The sequence below is a fragment of the Bubalus kerabau genome, chromosome 10 (genome assembly GCF_029407905.1).
Source record: "Bubalus kerabau isolate K-KA32 ecotype Philippines breed swamp buffalo chromosome 10, PCC_UOA_SB_1v2, whole genome shotgun sequence".
NCBI lineage: Eukaryota > Metazoa > Chordata > Mammalia > Artiodactyla > Bovidae > Bubalus > Bubalus kerabau.
This window is the reverse complement of record NC_073633.1, coordinates 56,525,132-56,544,783: the sequence shown is the minus strand read 5'-3', so window position 1 is coordinate 56,544,783 and position 19,652 is coordinate 56,525,132. Positions and strand designations below refer to the sequence as shown.

Below are 19,652 nucleotides of genomic sequence, written 5' to 3'. Positions count from 1 at the left end.
AACAAATGAATGAAAAAAACAAAACAAAAACAGACTCACAGACACAGAGAACAAGCTAGTGGTTGTCAGAGGGAAGAGGAGTAGGAGACTGGGTGAATAGATCAAGGAGATTAAGAGGCTCAAACGTCCAGTCATAAAATAAGGAAGTCATAAGGAAGTAATACATAGCATAGAGAATATAGTCAATAATACTGTAATAATTGTGTATAGTGACCGATGTTACTAGCTTATCATGGTGATCATTTCATAATGTATTTAAATATCAAATCATTATGTTGCATACCTAAAGCTAATATAATGCTGTATGTCAACTATATTTTATTTAACTTAAAGTAAATTTATCTAGCCATCCTCTAGAACAGGGGTAGGCAAACAAAAGCCTACTAGATAAATGAGCTCTTTTGTTTGGCATGAAAGCTAAAGATGGATTTTACATTTCCAAACGGTGGGGGAAAATTAAAAGAATAATATTTTGTGTCATGTAAAATTTCATGAAATTCAAATTTAAGTGTCAATAACTAAAATTTTATTGGAACACAGTCATTCTCATTCATTCACATATTTTCTACTCTGCTTTCATACTACAATGGCAGAATTCAGTTGGAATAGAACTAACATGGCCATTAAAGACAAAATATTTAATATCTGAACCTTTTACAGTCTATCGACCTTGGTCTAGAATCTAGACTTAGAGCAACTATTTAACTAAAAAGTTAACAAGTGTATGCTTTCCTTTCATAGCTAACTTGACAGATTTTCAGGTATTTTTTTGAAAGTAACAGTTTAAATCTGCAAGCATTAAAAATTCTGCTTAAGGCAATGCTTCCCATATTGTCATCTTCACATCACAACATTTCCATTTACCAGAGAAAGTTACAAACAAAATCACCCTAAATATTACTATTTTTAAGCTCTAATACCACTACTGGTATATAATAAACCAGAATGTGAAAAGATCGCTTTACCATGAATATATATTTACTAAGACAATTAAGAATTAAGCACTGAAATCAATGGTAAAGTTAAATGCCAAAAGGAATTGAACACTAAGTTGCATTCACTGCCACCAATTCTCCAAGCTGACTCATAACCTTTGGGGAAAAAGAAAGGTTGAAATAAAGGGAGATATCTGAAATTACTAAAAGATGCAAAGTGGAAAAAATGCAATTATATGATGAAGAAGAAACAGAATTCTGAAAAAAGAGCAGGACATGCTTAAACTACATACAAGCAGTACACACATAAAAGGCAAAACAAACATGGTAGAGGATGCTTACAGGAAATAGAAGGCAAAGAACTGCTTGATTACAATATGATAAGAAGGAAACCATGAATTCAAAATGTGTCAATCACTCTCTCCCTCTCCTTTATTTCCCCAAAGGTCTTGTTTGATTTTGAGAAAACTTTCTAGGGAAAATGTTGCAGGACTTTATTAAGTATCAGTGAAGAAAAGTGCTCCAGAGATAAACGACATGTGAAATGTTAAAGGAGGAAAAAAAAAAAACAGAAAGTGTAGTTGAAGGACTTACATACCCTGACAGGGGAAGTAAACCTGCAAAACAATTAAATTACTAAGAAAATTACAAAGTATCATATAAATCAAGTAGATGATGATCCTTTTGGCAAAAAGAAAGGAAGGTAAAGGAATCCATACTCCAGCTTGTGAAGGAAGACTGTAAACTGGAGTTTAAGGAGAATCTGAAATATCAAGAAGGGAAATTGGAACAGAAATCAAATAGAGATGAGCAAAAAAGTGGATAAGCAGCATTAACAACAAATTTATGATTTATCAGGTAGTAGTAAAACCATGAATATGTTCCATCTAGAGCAACTGTGCTTCTTTTCTATAGTAATCAAGCATTAGAGATGACAGACTTCAGTATAGAAACTGTCAAAGCTGACAGAGCAAAAAGTCAACATGATTAAGACTTTCCCATACATTACCAGGGGTGAGAACAAAATTACTGACAACAAAGTTCTATATGCATAAAGGAAAATGAAGCTTGGAACTTGCCAAATAAGGAAAACAGGCAAAAACTGAGATATTAGTCTTATTACAGTCAAAAATAAAATATGAGTATTCCAGAGGCATGTGAATTAGAGGAATGTATTTCTGGGCCATTTCATTTCAGCATTCTTATGATTTAATGATTATGGATATACAGACAATGTTGGGAGAAGGCAATGGCAACCCACTCCAGTACTCTTGCCTGGAAAATCCCATGGACAGAGGAGCCTGGTAGGCTGCAGTCCATGGGGTCGCAAAGGGTCGGACACGACTGAGTGAGTTCACTTCGCTTTTCACTTTCCTGCACTGGAGAAGGAAATGGCAACGCACTCCAGTGTTCTTGCCTGGAGAATCCCAGGGATCGGGGAGCCTGGTGGGCTGCCGTCTATGGGGTCGCACAGAGTCAGACACGACTGAAGCGACTTAGCAGCAGCAGCAGCAGACAATGTTAGAATGAAAAAGTCAAGTCTAAATACATTTTCTACTCTCTTAAAACACAGAAAAAGAACTCTATCAACAAATTACTATCATATAAAGACTATGGTCAAGAATAAAATCTGTAACAATAAATCTGAAGTCTTACCCAGCGGAAGTCAAGTTATCATTTCAAGATCCCAAAAATATTCAAAAGCCTTAGAAATTACAAAAATATCTAAGATATTCTTTAAATGTTATGCAAATATCCACACCGAAATTTACATAAGAAGATGGTGCTTCGGTAGGCCATATACACGCACACGCATACAGGTGTTACAGCATTAAATGACTAGATAACATCAGAATATAGAATTTCCAGTTCAATCAGAGTTGGTTGACTCATAGTTCAAATACAATTGGTTGTATCATGTCAACAAAGTAGAGGCACAGACTGACAATGATATTGTCTTACTATATAAATCTATCATTTAATTGAAATTTTGGTTGTGAACCTATTTTCTATCCTGATTAATAGCTTAGGAAAGAAAACAGCTCAGATTTCATTTGTCTCCACATAGTTTCAACTATTTATATGCTTTTGCAAAATTAAGTACTTACTAATATCATCTTCATGATAAATGACAGAGTGAAATGGCAGAGTTCGGTCTTTAATATATCTCTCTGCTGGTTCAACATAAAATGTGCCACCATGAGTCTGAATGAATCCTTCAAATCTTCCATCAATAACAGACCCATGGCTAAAACTTCCTTCTTCACCTATTAATGAAAGCAACAAACTCTTAACAAACTCAAATTGCACATGAATGTTAAGTTTATTCTCCTTTAAAAAGCCATTCTTATGTATTAAAAAAAACCTAAATACAAATTTACCAGAGAAATTAATTTTCACATGAAATATATCAACCTAAATGTGAACAACTAGAACTTAGTAAATATATATTTTATACATATATATAAACAATGAAATATGGAACATCTGTCTTGCCGACAATCAAATTCCCAGCACCTAGCTCAGAGCCTGGCATGTATGCAATAGTCATCGAATAAATGGCTGCTAAATAAACTTTGAAAGAGACAAGCAGCTCTTTGTTAAAATTCATACATTTAACAGCTCTTTGTTTAAACTACAAGTATAAAATACATACTTTCAAAATAAAGACATTAAAGTATATTTTGAATTTCTGCTTTAATTGTCATTAAAAAAAAAAAAGTCCTTTCCCACTTAATGTATTCTGCATGCGTCTTGGCTTCCTTAGCATAACTGGGTTTTAGAAATACATTTTCAAAATAGAAGAGTGTTAAATATTTTATAAGTATACCACTAATTCTTTTTAAGATACTAGAAGTTTGTGAGTGTCTCATCAATGATACTTCTTTAGGGAAAGAAAATAATAAAAAAGAAAGTAGTTTTGGTTTTTAATACAGTCACAAAACATCAAATGATAAGAGGTGGGAAGTAGGAGGGATCTATAAAGTTTAATTTACCATTTAAAATTTTCTCACTAAAAGCTGAGGTCTAGCTTTTATTTTCTGACTTTGTATGGCTTTCTCTTTTATTCACCATAATGTATTATAACTTTCTCAGATACTAACAATTAAAAGTTATTATGAATATACACAAACACAACTAAAAAAAAAAAATTCTCAATATCAGGGTTTTTTTTTCCCCCAATTTCTAAGCTGTAGATTAGCACTAATTAGTTGACTTTAATCATAGACTGAAGCTGAGTCCAAGACATTTGCATTTTAAATGATACAATGTTTATCTATAAACTCATTTTGTTATACCTTCTCGACTATCACCTAACAAAATAAAGGGGGAGACGACTACTAAGTTACTTATCCAGCAAGATAAACTATCAAGAAAATAATAAAAAAAACTGTAACATTAGAAATCTTGATCAATGGAAAAACACTTTACTTTTCTATTACACAATTATAACAGTAAAAAAACCTTTAAATTTATTAACTGTGCCCAATCCACAAATGAGAAATTTTAAGTACAAAAAAACCTCATTTACCCTCATAAAAAAAAAAAAAGAAAAAGAAACCTTTCTCAAAGTGTTTAATTTTTCAAGTTAATATTTGAGGGAAAATCTCTCTACTATGTAGAAACGAAATTTAACTTTCAGTTAACTTTAATAACTCTTAATAATGAGGCTCATCTTGAGTATTTACTAACGTACAGAGTTGTAATTCCATGATATTTTGTCCATAATTCCCCCAGAAGACTTTGATTTTTTAGCTTTTTTACAACTTCCATAAATTGTTCTGTTCTTCCTTCATTACTAAGCTGATAAATGTAGTTTTCCATTGAACTAGTAACTGTGCCCTCATCTCCCTAATATCTTTTTAAATCTGGTGTAGTAAGAGAAAGTTGTTAGAATTGTGAACAAAAAGCAAATAGATTCTGAGGACAGAAGGCCTTCAGAGGACTTTCCTATGAAAGACTCTGCACATTATTTTTGGCTGTTAAGATCATTTTACAGTTTCATTGTAGACTTCTTCTCTTATAAAACACAGTTAAGTTACTGTTAATTTCTTTCTTGGAAAATCAGAAAAATTATATAAATCATTAAAATTTTTAAAAATATGTAGCAGTTTGGAAGTAACGAGAGAATCAAAACTTCATACCTTTTAAAAGCCAGACACTACATAATTCGATACTAAACATATATGTAAAAATTGATCCAAGAATTACTTCATCTTTCAAAGACCACTGTTCTTCATGATACAGTCAAATCTGCCCAGGATTTATACCATCTTTCTGAAATTTTTGCCTACACTTCAAACAACATGAATTTCCTTGTGTAGAAAAAATCAGAGTTCTTTTAAGGTTCAACTTACCATAAATATGTCCAGTGTAAATATGAGAAGTATCATAATCAAGTACTGCATTTGATGTTTCCACCCTAAACTCCTCACTGAAAAGGGAAGTATCCCTCTTCATTCGAAGGTTGAAATGTCTGCAAACAGGGTGGAAAAGGAAAAAAATGAAATTAAAAGGATCCAAATTTAAACAATTATTTTTTTAAATAAAGGAAATCTGCAAAATGTGGACTGTTCCACAAAACTTGTCTATTTGGGAAATAACTGACCAATTTTCTTATTAAAATTCTGATCTAAAATTCAACCTAACACTGATAAAACTCACATACAAATAAATAATCAGTAATCATCTAGGAATATATTAAAAAATAAATGCCTATAGGCTGATTCCTACATGGTGAAACAAGATCATTCTGAGGGCAACTAAGGTGATTGAAGATAAAAAGAAGCTTCTTAACTCAATTACTGTTATTCACCACTACCTGTCTTTCCTCTCTAGTAATTCCACAGCTTTGCCATTTTCTCCTCTTATCCACAATTCAGATAATACATACAAAAGTGTCATCTAATTAGATACTTAACATCTCCTATCAGAAAAGTAAGTATGCATGCTCTTTCCTACAGACACATACAGAAAGAGACACACACACACACATACATACACACACAGAAAACATTTCAAATCCTTTATTTTTCCCTGGGGCAACTTCTTTTAGTTCTTTTTAGACCTTTCTCAGTTCAGTTTGGAGACTCCAACACAAAGAACCATGATAGCTGAAATCATATTCATTCTACCTATCCTCTATAAAAGAAAAGACCAAAATACTAAAATAAAATTAAGTAAAGAAATCTCAGGTTTTAGAATCAAATTCAGAATCAAAATCTTAAGCGTAAATTTACTAGTCCAGTATTCCTATCCACTAAATAAAGATAACACATTCTCTTTTCTGGAACCATTTTAAGGACTAGGGATTATAATCTATGAAAAAATAAACTCATTAACACGGTACTTGGCACAAAGGAGATGTAAAGGATAACATATTAGCTATCACTAGTAAACTTTTAGAACTAAATCAACTGCCTTAACTTTCATAATCAACTAACTAATCAATTTTCACAACTGCCATAAAAGTGTGCATATAACATAATTTCTACTTAATGAATATGAACCAAACTTTTTAATTAGCCAACCTCCAAATGTTGTAGGACAAGAAATAATTTGAACTGTGACACACTGCTGCTGAAGGTAAAAAATGGAACAATTTGGAAAATTGGCTGTTATTTATAAAGTTAAACATGCAAAAACCCTATGACCCAGAATTCTACACCAAGAGAAATGAAAATATAAAATATATGTCCACACAAACAACTGGACACAAATGTCCAAAGCAGTTTTATTCAAAATAGCCAAAACCTGGAAATAACCTTAATGTTAATCAGCAAGTAGAGAGAGAAAAGGTTGTGGCTTATTCATATAGTAGCAAACTATTCAACAATAAAATGAGTCAGTTCAGTTCAGTTGTTAGTCATGTCTGACTCTCTGCAACCCCATGGACTGCAGCATGCCAGGCTTCCCTGTCCATCAACTCCTGGAGCTTCCCCAGACCCATGTCCATCGAGTCGGTGATGCCATCCAACCATCTCATCCTCTGTCATTCCCTTCTCCTCCTGCCTTCAATCTTTCCTAGCATCAGGCCTTTTTCCAGTGAGTCAGTTCTTCCCATCAGGTGGCCAAAGTATTGGAGTTTCAGCTTCAGCATCAGTCCTTCCAATGAATATTCAGGACTGATTCCCTTTACGAAAAACTAGTTGGATCTCCTTGCGGTCCAAGGGACTCTCAAGAGTCTTCTCCAACAACACATTTCAAAAGCATCAATTCTTTAGCACTCAGCTTTCTTTATGGTCCAAACTCTCACATCCAAACATGACTGCTGGAAAAACCATAGCTTTGAACTATACAGACCTTTATCAGCAATGTCTCTGCTTTTAAATATGCTGTCTAGGTTGGTGATAGATTTTCTTTCAAGGAGGAAGCATCTTTTAATTTCATGGCTGCAGTCACCATCTGCGGTGATTTTGGAGCCCAAAAAAATAAAGTCTGTCACTGTTTCCACTGTGTCCCCATCTATTTGCCATGAAGTGATGGGACTGGATGCCATGATCTTCATTTTTTGAATGTTGAGCTTTAAGCCAACTTTTTCACTCTCATCTTTCACTTTCATCAAGAGGTTCTTTAATTCTTATTTACTTTCTGCCATAAGGGTGGTGTCATCTGCATATCTGAGATATACAAGGTTGTGTCATCTGCATATCAGCATTATATATTTAATAAAATTATTAAATTCCTAAAAATAGGTACTTTTATAACACAAAAGACTGCACATAGTATAATTCCATATACATGTAATTTAACAGGGAAAATCTATAGTGTCAGAAAGCAGATCAGTGATTACCTGGGATGGAGAGAGACTAAGAGCAAATGGGAATGAAGGAACTTTTTTGCTCTGATGGAAATGTTCTACACCTTGGTTTGAATGGTGGTTCACAAGTACATACATTAATCAAAACTTAAACTATATGCTTGAAATGATAAAACTATACAATAAAGGACAGTGACAGCATGGGCCTAACAGAAGCAGAAGATACTAAGAGGTGGCAAGAATACACAGAGGAACTATACAAAAACGATCTTAATGACCCAGATAATCACAATGGTGTGATCATTCACCTAAGGCCAGACATCCTGGAATGCTAAGTCAAGTAGGCCTTAGGAAGCATCACTACAAACAAAGCTAGTGGAGGTGATGGAATTCCAGTTGAGCTATTTCAAATCCTAAAAGATGATGCTGTGAAAGTGCTGCACTCAATATGCCAGCAAATTTGGAAAACTCAGCAGTGGCCACGGGACTGGAAAAGGTCAGTTTTCATTCCAATCCCAAAGAAAGGCAATGCCAAAGAATGCTCAAACTACCACACAATTACACTCATCTCACACTCTAGCAAAGTAATGCTCAAAATTCTCCAAGCTAGGCTTCAACAGTATGTGAACCGAAAACTTTCAGATGTTCAAGCTGGATTCAGAAAGGCAGGGGAACCCAAGATCAAATTGCCAATATCCACTGGATCACAGAAAAAGCAAGGGAATTTCAGAAAAACATCTGCTTCACAGACTACACTAAAGCTTTTGACTGTGTAGATCACAACAAACTGTGGAAAATTCTTAAAGAAATGGGAATACCAGACCATCTTACCTGCCTCCTGAGAATTCTGTATGCAGGTCAAGAAGCAACAATAGAACCAGACATGAACATCTGACTGGTTCAAAATTGGGAAAGGAGTATGTCAAGGCTGTATATTTTCACCCTGCTTATTTAACTTATATGCAGAGTACATCATGAGAAATGCTGGGCTGGATGAAGCACAAGCTGGAATCAAGATTGCCAGGAGAAATATGAATACCTCAGATATGCAGATGACACAACCCTAATGGCAGAAAGCAAAGAGGAACTAAAGAGCCTCTTGATGAAAGTGAATGAGGAGAGTGAAAAAGCTGGCGTAAAACTCAACATTCAAAAGACAAAGATTATGGCATCCGGTCCCATCACTCATGGCAAATAGATGGGGAAACAGTGAAAACAGTGAGAGACTTCTTTTGGGGGGGCTCCAAAATCACTGCAGCCATGGTGACTGCAGTCATGAAATTAAAAGACACTTTCTCCTTGGAAAAAAAGCTATGACCAACCTAGACAGCATGTGGAAAAGCAGTGACATTACTTTGCCGACAAAGGTCAGTCTAGTCATGTATGGATGCGAGAATTGAATGATAAAGAAAGCTGAGCGCCAAAGAATTGATGCTTTTGAGTTGTGGTTTTTGGAGAAGACTCTTGAGACCCCTTGGACTGCAAGGATATCCAACCAGTCTATCCTAAAGGAGATCAGTCCTGAATATTCACTGGAAGGACTGATGTTGAAGCTGAAACTCCAATACTTTGGCCACCTGATGGGAAGAACTGACTCACTGGAAAAGACCCTGATGCTGGGAAAGACTGCAAGCAGGAGGAGAAGGGGAAGACAGAGGATGAGATGGTTGGATGGCATCACCAACTCGATGGACATGAGTCGGAGCAAGCTCCGGGAGTTGGTGCTGGACAGGGAAACTTAGTGTGCTGCAGTCCATGTGGTTGCAAAGAGTCACACACAACTGATCGACTGAACTGAACTGAAACTATACACTTGAAATGAACGTAATGTAAATTATACTTCAATAAAGACGATTTTTAAAGAAAAAAATCAAATCATTTTTCAAGTGAATAGGGGTCAACAGTTGGGTTTTATCCATTAGCTTCATAATAATGTCACTGTTTTTGAACACTATAATCTTTTTTCCTTAATTTCCAGTCAATATTGGCAATCTTTTATTTTGTGGCTGCACTCACTTCTATTTGCCTAAAACTCTCACAAAATATCTCCTAGGGCTTCCCAAGTACTGTGACAATGACTGTAGGCTAGGAAAGATATCCTTAGAACCTTAAGGTTCTAATCCACTGTAGCAAGCAATCAACAAAGCCAAAGATCTTCTAAATGGGAATTCCACAGTTAAAAAAACAATCCTAAACAAATAGGAATCCTGCCTGAATTCTTATTCCACATCCTTTTCATAAAGTTGCTTTCATCAACTGACAGGAAATCCTTGATCATATATACAAGTATAAATATACACATTATTTTTTAAAGGATCATAATGATTTGAAAATCATTCATTTATATTCATTTATGTACTTTTAATTTACTATATAAATAGCACTTCTAAAAGAGCATCTTCGTTAAACAGACTAAACAGTAAAAGTCCATGAGCTTAATCTGTTTGTCATTCAGGATTTGTTTATTATTTAGCAAAACTGTTATACCTTAAAACCATTATAAGCAGGAGCTTAAACTTTTGGCCCAAGGGTAAGAAAAATTACAGTGAACACTGCCTTAAAAAAAAAAAATCACTGCATTTTGGGAAAACAGTTTGGTGGTTCCTCAAAAAGTTAAACAGAGAACTACTGTATTATCCAAAAATTCTACTTCTAGGTATACACCCTAAGGACCGGAAATCAGGGACTCATGTCCACCAATGTTTATGGCATTATTCATAATAGCCAAAAGATGGAAACAACCCTAATGTCCACCAACATACGGATTTCAAGATGTATGTATGAGTAGAATAAACATATAGTGGATTATTTAGCTTTAAAAAGGAATGGAATTCTGATACATGATACAACACGGATGAACCTTGGAAACACTATGCTAGGTGAAACGAGCCAGATGCAGAAGGTCATGTATCATATAACCCCAGTTATGAGGTACGTAGAATAGGCAAATTCCTAGAGACAGAAAGTAGAACAGAGGTTACCAAGGGCTAGTAGGTCAGAATACAGAGTTATTATTTAATGGGTACACAGTTTCTGTTTAGTTTAATCAAAAAGCTCTGGAAATGAACAGCAGTGATAGTTTGACAACACTTTGAATGTACCTAACGCCACTAAATTGTAACCATTAAAAATGGTTAAAATCATTTAAGTTACATGTTATTTTGCCAACATAAAAATAAAATTTCAAAAATCATGTATTCCCCAAAACTAAGGGATAAAATAAAATTGTGTGGGCAAAGATACCCATCCCAGTAGTAAAAGCCCCTAGAATATTGGTTGAGATACTACTGGTTGAGATAGCAGTATTGTGATAATGATGAGATTATAACATTGTTCTCAAATTTATGTAGGTTTCAGGGTTTCCTTGGTGGCTCAATGGTAAAGAATCCAACTGTCAATGCAGAAGACACGGGTTCGATTCCTGGGTTGGGAAAATTCCCTGGACAAAGAAATGGCAACCCACTAAAGTATTCATGCCTTCGAAAATGCCATGGACAGAAGAGTCTGGCAGGCTACAGTCCACGGGGTCACAAAGAATAAGACACAATTTCATGATTAAACAACAAAAATAAAATAGTTTCAGAGCACTTTCACACATATTACTGCACCTCATCCTCACAGTAACCTTGCAAGGGAAGCATGATGAATGTTTTTATGAGACTCAGGTCACAAGACTAGAATTAGGACTAGAGCTCTAGTATTTGGTTGCTGCATCTTCCTTTTGACCGTATCACAAATGCCTCTCAAGCATGTGATAGAAGCAGTCAAGTTAATATTTGCTGAGTGCTGAAGTGGGCTTAATGTATGTGATATTACCAGTCTTCACCAACAAGTTACCTTTTAAAATCTGAACAAATCCAAGTAAGATATAACCTTATCTGAATTTTACTGAAAATTTTACTGTACACCACCATACAAAGTACCCTTTGATTATTAATGCCTGAGACACTCTTAAGACTAAGGCTAAACTCTGTCCCCTTTTACTATGCTTCTTTCAGTAAGTTCAGTTCTTTTTTTGTTATTATAATATAGTGCACTGCCACCAAAGATAAATTTTAGATTTCCTTTGAGGTGGAAGATGCTCTGTGTAAGGAACACTATTTGCACTGGGGATGTTTTCCTACTCTTAGATTTAACCACTGTGTTCACTGTATGGATCAATAGTATTTTGTATCTCATCCTGATTATAGTAGTTCTATTATCATTCTTTCTACAGTGCCATATAGTAAAGTTATAAAGAATGGAGTGAAATTATAGGCAGGCAAAATCAGCTAACAAATGACAGTCATTTGAAAAAATACATGAAACGGATTTTCCAAATCTCTGGCTTTGAAAGTTTCATGCTTTGAAAATGCAGTTGTACCATGTGGTAATAAAAGATGGTTTTCCCCTCTGAGGCTTTAAAAAAGCACTCTGAATCTAAGCAGTACTAGAAGTAGGAGAACCACCTTCAGTATGGACAACAAAATAAATTATTTTAGTATATGATTCTGTAAGTTTCTAGATCATATACCTTCTATACTAATGAGGTACCATTCTATAGATTAGAACAGTTAAGATTATAGAGTAAAAAGAAGTTGTCTTTTCCCTCACATGATTATAGGCTATAGACAGTATATGGCTCCGACTCTCAGAAGAAACCAGCAATAGTTAAAGATGCATCCCTCGAACTGGTCATAGTATTAGGGCTGGTGCAAAATTGCGATTTTGCATTATTGTGAAACTTTGCTGTTTGATATTGGAATACATTCTTAAATAAATGTGGTTATGTTATACATCATTTTAATGGCATTTCTCACTTCATGTTTTTCTGCTAATGACTCACTGTTTGCTGTTTATGTTTATTTTAGATTACAGAAATGACGTTAGACTAAAAGCAAATTCAAGCGATTTTTTTAATCCAGTACAAAATGGGTCGTAAAACAGCAGAGACAACTCATGCAATATCAACAAGCGTTTGGCCCAGGAACTGCTAATGAACGTACAGTGCAGGGATGATTCAAGAAGTTTTGCAAAGAAGACTAGAGCCTCAAATATGAAGCACATAGTGGCCAGCCATCAGAAATTGACGAGGACCACCTGAGAGCCATCACTGAAGGTGATCCTCTTACAACTACATGAGAAATTGCAGAAGAACTCAACATCAACCATCCTATGGTCATTTGACATTTGAAGCAAATTGGAAAGGTGAAAAGGCTAGGTTACTGGGTGCCTCATGAGTAAAGTGAAGTTGCTCAGTTGTGTCCGACTCTTTGCAACCCCACTAGCCTACCAGGCTCCTCTGTCCATGGGATTTTCCAGGCAAGAATACTGGAGTGGGTTGCCATTTCCTTCTCCAACATGAGCTGACTGCAACTCAAAAAAGTTTTGAAGTGCTGTCTTCTTTTATTCTACACAATAACGACAAACCATTTCTTGATTAGACTGTGATGTGCAACAAAAAGTGGACTGTTTACAACAACCAGTGATGACCAGCTCAGTAGCTGGACCAAGCAAAAGCTCCAAAGCACTTCTCAAAGCTAAACTTGCACCAAAAAAAGGTCATGGTCTCTGGTGGTCTGCTGCCAGTCTGATCCACTACAGCTTTCTGAATCCTGATGAAACCATCGCATCTGAGAAATATGCTCAGCAAATTGATGAGATGCACCAAAAACTGCAACACCTGCAGCCCGCACCGGTCAACAGAAAGGGCCCAATTCTTCTCCACGACAATGCCCGACCAACACGTCACACAACCAACATCTCAAAAGTTGAACAAATTGGGCTACAAAGTTTTGCCTCATCCACCATATTCACCTGATCTCTTACCAATCCACTACCACTTCTTCAAGCATCTTGACAACTTTTGCAGGGAAAACGCTTTCACAAACAGCAGAAAGCAGAAAATGCTTTCCAAGAGATGGTCAAATCCCAAGATGTGGATTTTCATGCTACAGGAATAAACAAACTTACTTCTCGTTGGCAAAAATGTGTTGATTGTAATGGTTCTTATTTTGATTAATAAAAATGTGTTTGAACCTAGTTATAATGATTTAAAATTCATGGTCCAAAATCGCAATTACTTTTGTACCAACCTAATAGGACAAAAAAGCCTCAGCTAATGAAGTACCTTGTTAACTGGGGAAAGAAATCTGAGAGCAAAAGCTTTGCTTCCAAGTATGTCAGAGTGATCTGGCAGTCCCAGAGAGGTCTACTGTGTCTAAACGGGACAGGTTTGTCACAGGCCTGGAGAATGACTCCTAGAAATAAAACAGGACTTAACAGGCCTTCCTTAGAAAATAGACGTTTCTAGGTATTCTATCCCTGGAACATTCACCTTCTTCTTCATAAAGATGCTTGACAGAGTCCGCATCCAAATTATTTTTGTAAGCCATGCTGCCAGTATTAATAGCAAATATTATTATAAGTCAAATAGTACACTTTTTGAAACAGGAAAGTCCTTTTTCAAATTATCTTAAAGAAGCCACCCCCCTGAAAAAACATAAGAGGTTGATAGAAAGGGAAAGAACAGTTAGCCCAGGTGTAGGCCATTGGGCCAAACCTGAGGCATCCTCCACAGAAATTCTAGGGCTCTATAGTTTGAAAAACACAGTTCCAGGCTTTACTAATGGTCCTGAGGTAGACAGATTGCCTCAAATAAGCAAAAATAAACATATAAGATTCCTTAAGAATTACCAAGGAAGATAAACGTGAAACTAAAACTGAAGTTTGTAGTGGTAAGTGCTATGACGAAAAACAAAGCAGGATAAAAGGACAGAATGGAAGAAGGAAAGAAAGTGCTACTTTACAAACGGTGCTAGGCAAGATTTCTCTGAATGGATGACATTTGAGCAGAGATTTGAATGAAATGGAGGCTCAAGAGCCATGTGGCTATGGATGGAGGTGGGAAAGAGCTGTGAGCAGCAGAAGTACACACACTGCGTGTTAGAGAAAAATCACTTGGGCTGAAGTGGTATATAGAGCGGGGAGGGGAGGAGATATGGTAAGAAAATAGAATATAGCACACAGAAGATCTTTGTTCAATTAATGAAGACCTGGGCAGCCAGCAAGTTATTCTTTATGTGACAAACGCTGTTTAAAACATCTCCATGAATATATTTCTTCAAACTGCAATATTCCCTGTGCCGGCTGTGGGAAGTGAGAGGAAGGAAGGGGACTTGTCGTCCTGCTGCACATTCTCATTATCTCAAATCTCTCCTTTTAAAAGATAAAACTTGCCGTCTCCTCCCCCATGCGCCTCAAGGATTTTACTCCCATACACATTTTTCTGCCTTTGTTATCTTTCCAATCCAGGGCGGCCTGAAGATTCAAACCCCTCCTGCAAGCCCCACTCGTGGGCTCTTCTCATTCAACTGCAACCATGCAAGCAGTTCAGGTCTCCTTTTATTTGGGTAAGTGGGTTCTACACTGAATTCTTATCCTCAGCCTCCCTCCCACTTAAGATAAAGTTTCTGATGAAAAAGAGCTACTGCCATTCTGCAATAGCAAACTGTTTAACAACTTTTTGATTTTGCATTACTGATAGTATCAACCTCCAAAAGAAAAGGAACACAATGATGAGAACTTCTACTAGAGATTTAATACTGATATACTGTGAATAATTGGTTGATGATGAAGTAGCAAGAACTTAAGAAGACAACACCATCATCTTATCATCATGGAGTTTGTTAAAACAAGAAATAAGAATAAGCCTAAGAGAGAAAGTAAGTTCTAAGTTCAGCCACTCATGCTCGTGTCCAACTCTTTGCGACCCCATGGACTGCAGCACGCCAGGCCTCCCTGTCCATCACCAACTCCCGGAGCTTGCTCAAACTCATGTCCATCTAGTCAGTGATGCCATCCAGCCATCTCATCCTCTGACATCTCCTTCTCCTCCCGCCTTCAATCTTTCCCAACATCAGGGTCTTTTCTAAGGAGTCAGTTCTTCTCATCCAGTGGCCAAAGTATTGGAGTTTCAGCTTCAACATCAATCCTTCCTATGAACACTAAGGACTGATCTCCTTTAGGATGGACTGGGTGGATCTCCTTGCAGTCCAAAGGACTCACAAGAATCTTCACCACAATTCAAAAGCATTAATTCTTCAGCGCTCAGTTTTTTCTATAGTCCAACTCTCACATTCATACATGACTACTGGAAAAACCATAGCTTTGACTAGATGTACGTTTGTAGCAAAGGATTTAATAAAACAGATTTTTAAACATTCACACAGAGTATGACTAAAATCTCCTGTTTGGGGACTTAAAATATATACAAGTGAAGCTGAATGACTGACCATGTCTCCAAAATGTCATCTGAGTTGGAGAGAGCAACCTCTGAAGTCTCTAAGATGAACAATGTGAAAGGCTCACTGAGTTTAATAACAAGTATGAGCAAGCTACTGCTGAAAGCAAAACATTAAAAAACTGGTGGAGTCGTGTCAGAACAATTTTATCATGGACAATTAAAATGTGTTTGTATTTCTTACATTTGGGGAAAAACTAGCCAAGCTATACTCAAAAACTAACCAGGTCCTTGCATTCAATCACCACAGAATTAGTAGAGATGGTTTTTCAAAGATACTGGCCCAATATGCTCTTTTAACCAAAATGCCCAAAGATACCCTGGTTATTATCATAAATTATTAGAAATTCAAACAAAAAAAATGTTACTTCTTTACCCTTATACATGACTATGAAGTCCCCAAATTTGACTTACTTTGTATAACTAGATCAGCAAGATCAAACAAAACTAGAGAAATTCAAAGGATTATTAACGCGGACTAGGAATACTGGTAATGTTTAGCAAGACAAAAGCAAAAAGCAGTAATTAACCACTCCCTTCCTCTGAACGCTTTTCCCTGGCTTCTAGGTATTATGCTCTCAGGTTTCCTACTTTTCTTACCACTCTTCAGTTTTTGCACCCCCTCCTCCACTTACAACTTAAAATACTGGCATTCAGCAGCACTTCAGCAACTGGGCCCTCTTCATAAACGTCACATAACATGTTCAAAACTGAGCTTCTGACTTCTCCTCAAAACTTATAGCTGTTCCAGTATCCTATCTCAGTAAATGGCTCCAGCAATCACTCATTTGCTCAAACTAGAAAAAGTCATCCTCGACTCCTCTTAGGACCTCACTATGTATGAACTATGCCCAATAAATTCTACCTTCAAAATATCTCTCACATTTATCCACTCTCCTTCATCATCTCTAGTACCATCCTAATCCAGGATACCACTTCTCATGTTAAGTTCAGTCGCTCAGTCGTGTCCGACTCTTTACGACCCCATGAACGATGAACTCCCTGTCCATTACCAACTCCAGGAGCTTACTCAAACTCATGTCCATCGAGTCGGTGATGCCATCCAGCCATCTCATTCTCTGTCATCCCCTTCTCCTCCTGCCCCCAATCCCTCCCAGCATCACCGTCTTTTCCAATAAGTCAACTCTTCGCATGAGGTGGCCAAAGTATTGGAGTTTCAGCTTCAGATCAGTCCTTCCAATGAACACCCAGGACTGATCTCCTTTAGGATGGGCTAATTGGATCTCCTTGCAGTCCAAGGGACTCTCAAGAGTCTTCTCCAACACCACAGTTCAAAAGCATCAATTCTTCAGCGCTCACCTTTCTTCACAATCCAACTCTCATATCCATACATGACCACTTCTCATGAGGATATCTTAATCCCTTTAACATTACTCCTTTCCAAACTATTCTTCATCTGCAGCCAGACCAGACTTTTTTTACCTCATAAAGTTACTTACCATTAAAAATGTTCCATGGTTAAGTAAAAAAACTATCACCATGACTTACATACACTCTCAAAGATCTGGCTCCTGCTTATGTCAGCCTAATTAGAAACCATTCTCCCTCACATCTTAGGAATCAGCCATATGAAATTCCTTCATCTCAGTATCTTCACACATGCTATTTCCTCTGTCTAATCACCTCCTTCTTTGTCATCTTTCCCGGATCCATTTAAAGTCATTTTCTAAGACCAGTGGCCTTCCCTGACCTCCAGACAAGATGGTATTCCCCTATGCTTCCACAGCAATCTTTTAATTCTTAACATTTATCACAGCTATTATTCCTAATATAATACCTCTATTTCTCATGAGTCCATAAAATTCTGAATGTAAGAACTTCTCTTGTTCAGCTTCTCTATTCCTAGCAGCTACTAAAAGTGCCTGAAAGGGAATTCCCTGGCAATCTAGTGGTGAGAACTCCACAATTCCACTGCCAGGGGCTCAGGTTCAACATCTGGCTGAGGAACTAAGTTCCTGCTAGCCGTGCAGCACAACCAAAACTAAAGTAAAAGTAAATAAAAGCACCTGAAATACACTGGATGATTAATAAATACATAAAACAATGAAAGGATTGAAATAAAACATACAAGTGGACTTAGTAAATTATGGCATACGAAAACTAGAGAAACATCTCTTGTAGCTTAAATAAAAATAAAGGAAATACACATTTGTTCATTCAATCCAAGGATCAAAATTCCATTTAAGAGAATTTGTGATTTAGGTTTTAAAAAAAGAAAAAAGACAAGTACTACTACACATAACACAATTATTTGTCTAAGATTTAAGATTCCTGATATGCTAGACTTTGTGTTTATATTTGATTTGTTGTTTCAGCATTATTCTCCCAGTACAGACTATTTTAGAACCTAACTAGTACAAAGTGACTGGAGAAGGCAATGGCACCCCACTCCACTACTCTTGCCTGGAATATCCTATGGATGGAGGAGCATGGTAGGCTGCAGTCCATGGGGTCACTAAGACTCAGATATGACTGAGCGACTTCACTTTCACTTTTCACTTTCATGCATTGGAGAAGGAAATGGCAACCCACTCCAGTGTTCTTGCCTGGAGAATCCCAGGGACAAGGGGAGCCTGGTGGGCTGCCGTCTATGGGGTCGCACAGAGTCGGACACGACTGAAGTGACTTAGCAGTACAAAGTGACTAGGACTTAAGAAAATTTCAGAGATGCACACAGCAATTCAAGTTTATCCCTACGAACAAGTATCAGAAATACATGTCCATCTAAAAAGCAGAAAAAAAGTTGAAGAGGTTATAATACAACCAAGTGAGGAATCTTGGTGTCCAGAGCTATTTCAAATAGGAAGTGTATATGTGATTATCAAAGATTTTTAAAACCTATTTAATGTTTTAAAATATTACATTACTTACAAGATTTCACTGATGCTTAATAAAACAACCAAGCAGGCATAATATTACCAATAAACTAAACATATCCATTCAACACGGTTATATTAATCAGGTATAGTGAAATCGGATAAACATTAGTCATACAAAATCCTTGCTATACTTTTAAGAGACAGCACAACAACTTAGAGAGGGCTTAGTCACTTAAAGAACAGAAAAAACAAAGCTGCCTATGAATCTGAATTTAGTCTGAGTTGGGGAGCTTATTTCACAAAAAGAGCACACTGCAAATCCAACATTTTAGTGTGAAATATAACTTAAAACTGAGGATTATAATTGAAGAATGATGGATGGGCTTTCCTACTAGGCATATACTTAATTTCTGACATTTACGTGTCTAGGTCACTGACTCTAGAAACTCTGACATTCAATATGCTATCAGATACAAGCCTGTTTTAGATCAACTTTCCAAAGAATTGAAAATAGTCAGAAAAACACTTTTACACTCTTATTTCCATTCCTTTTTCAAAAAGAAAGGAAGCTCAGTTTAAGTTTTTTAAAAAATTCATCTTCTCTTTTATATAAATCCTACTTAGTGCTTAAAAACATGTAAAATAAAAATGCTTCATGTTAAAATCTTATCTAAGAAGCTAAGTTCAGAGCAATCATCAGCTCTCAATTTAACTTCTTCAACACAAAATTACATGAACACAACTAAGCTCTTCCTACTCTTATTTTAGTAAGTAACTCAAGTAGCCAGTGTAGCCTTCACAGTTTTAAAAAAAATATATTTGTTAGGCTTTTACTA

General features: G+C 36.3%; 1 protein-coding gene across 1 annotated transcript in view; it reads right to left on the bottom strand.

Moving 5' to 3' along the window:
- The window catches only part of ADAM10 (ADAM metallopeptidase domain 10), a 144,330-nt gene that overhangs the window by 74,261 nt on the left and 50,417 nt on the right, over positions 1–19,652 (bottom strand). The window contains exons 3-4 of the mRNA XM_055537822.1: positions 5,294–5,412; positions 3,044–3,202 (exon numbers count right to left, since the gene is read on the bottom strand). Of these exons, the coding sequence (XP_055393797.1) occupies positions 3,044–3,202; positions 5,294–5,412 (278 nt within the window). The remainder of the gene's footprint in view (positions 1–3,043; positions 3,203–5,293; positions 5,413–19,652) is intronic.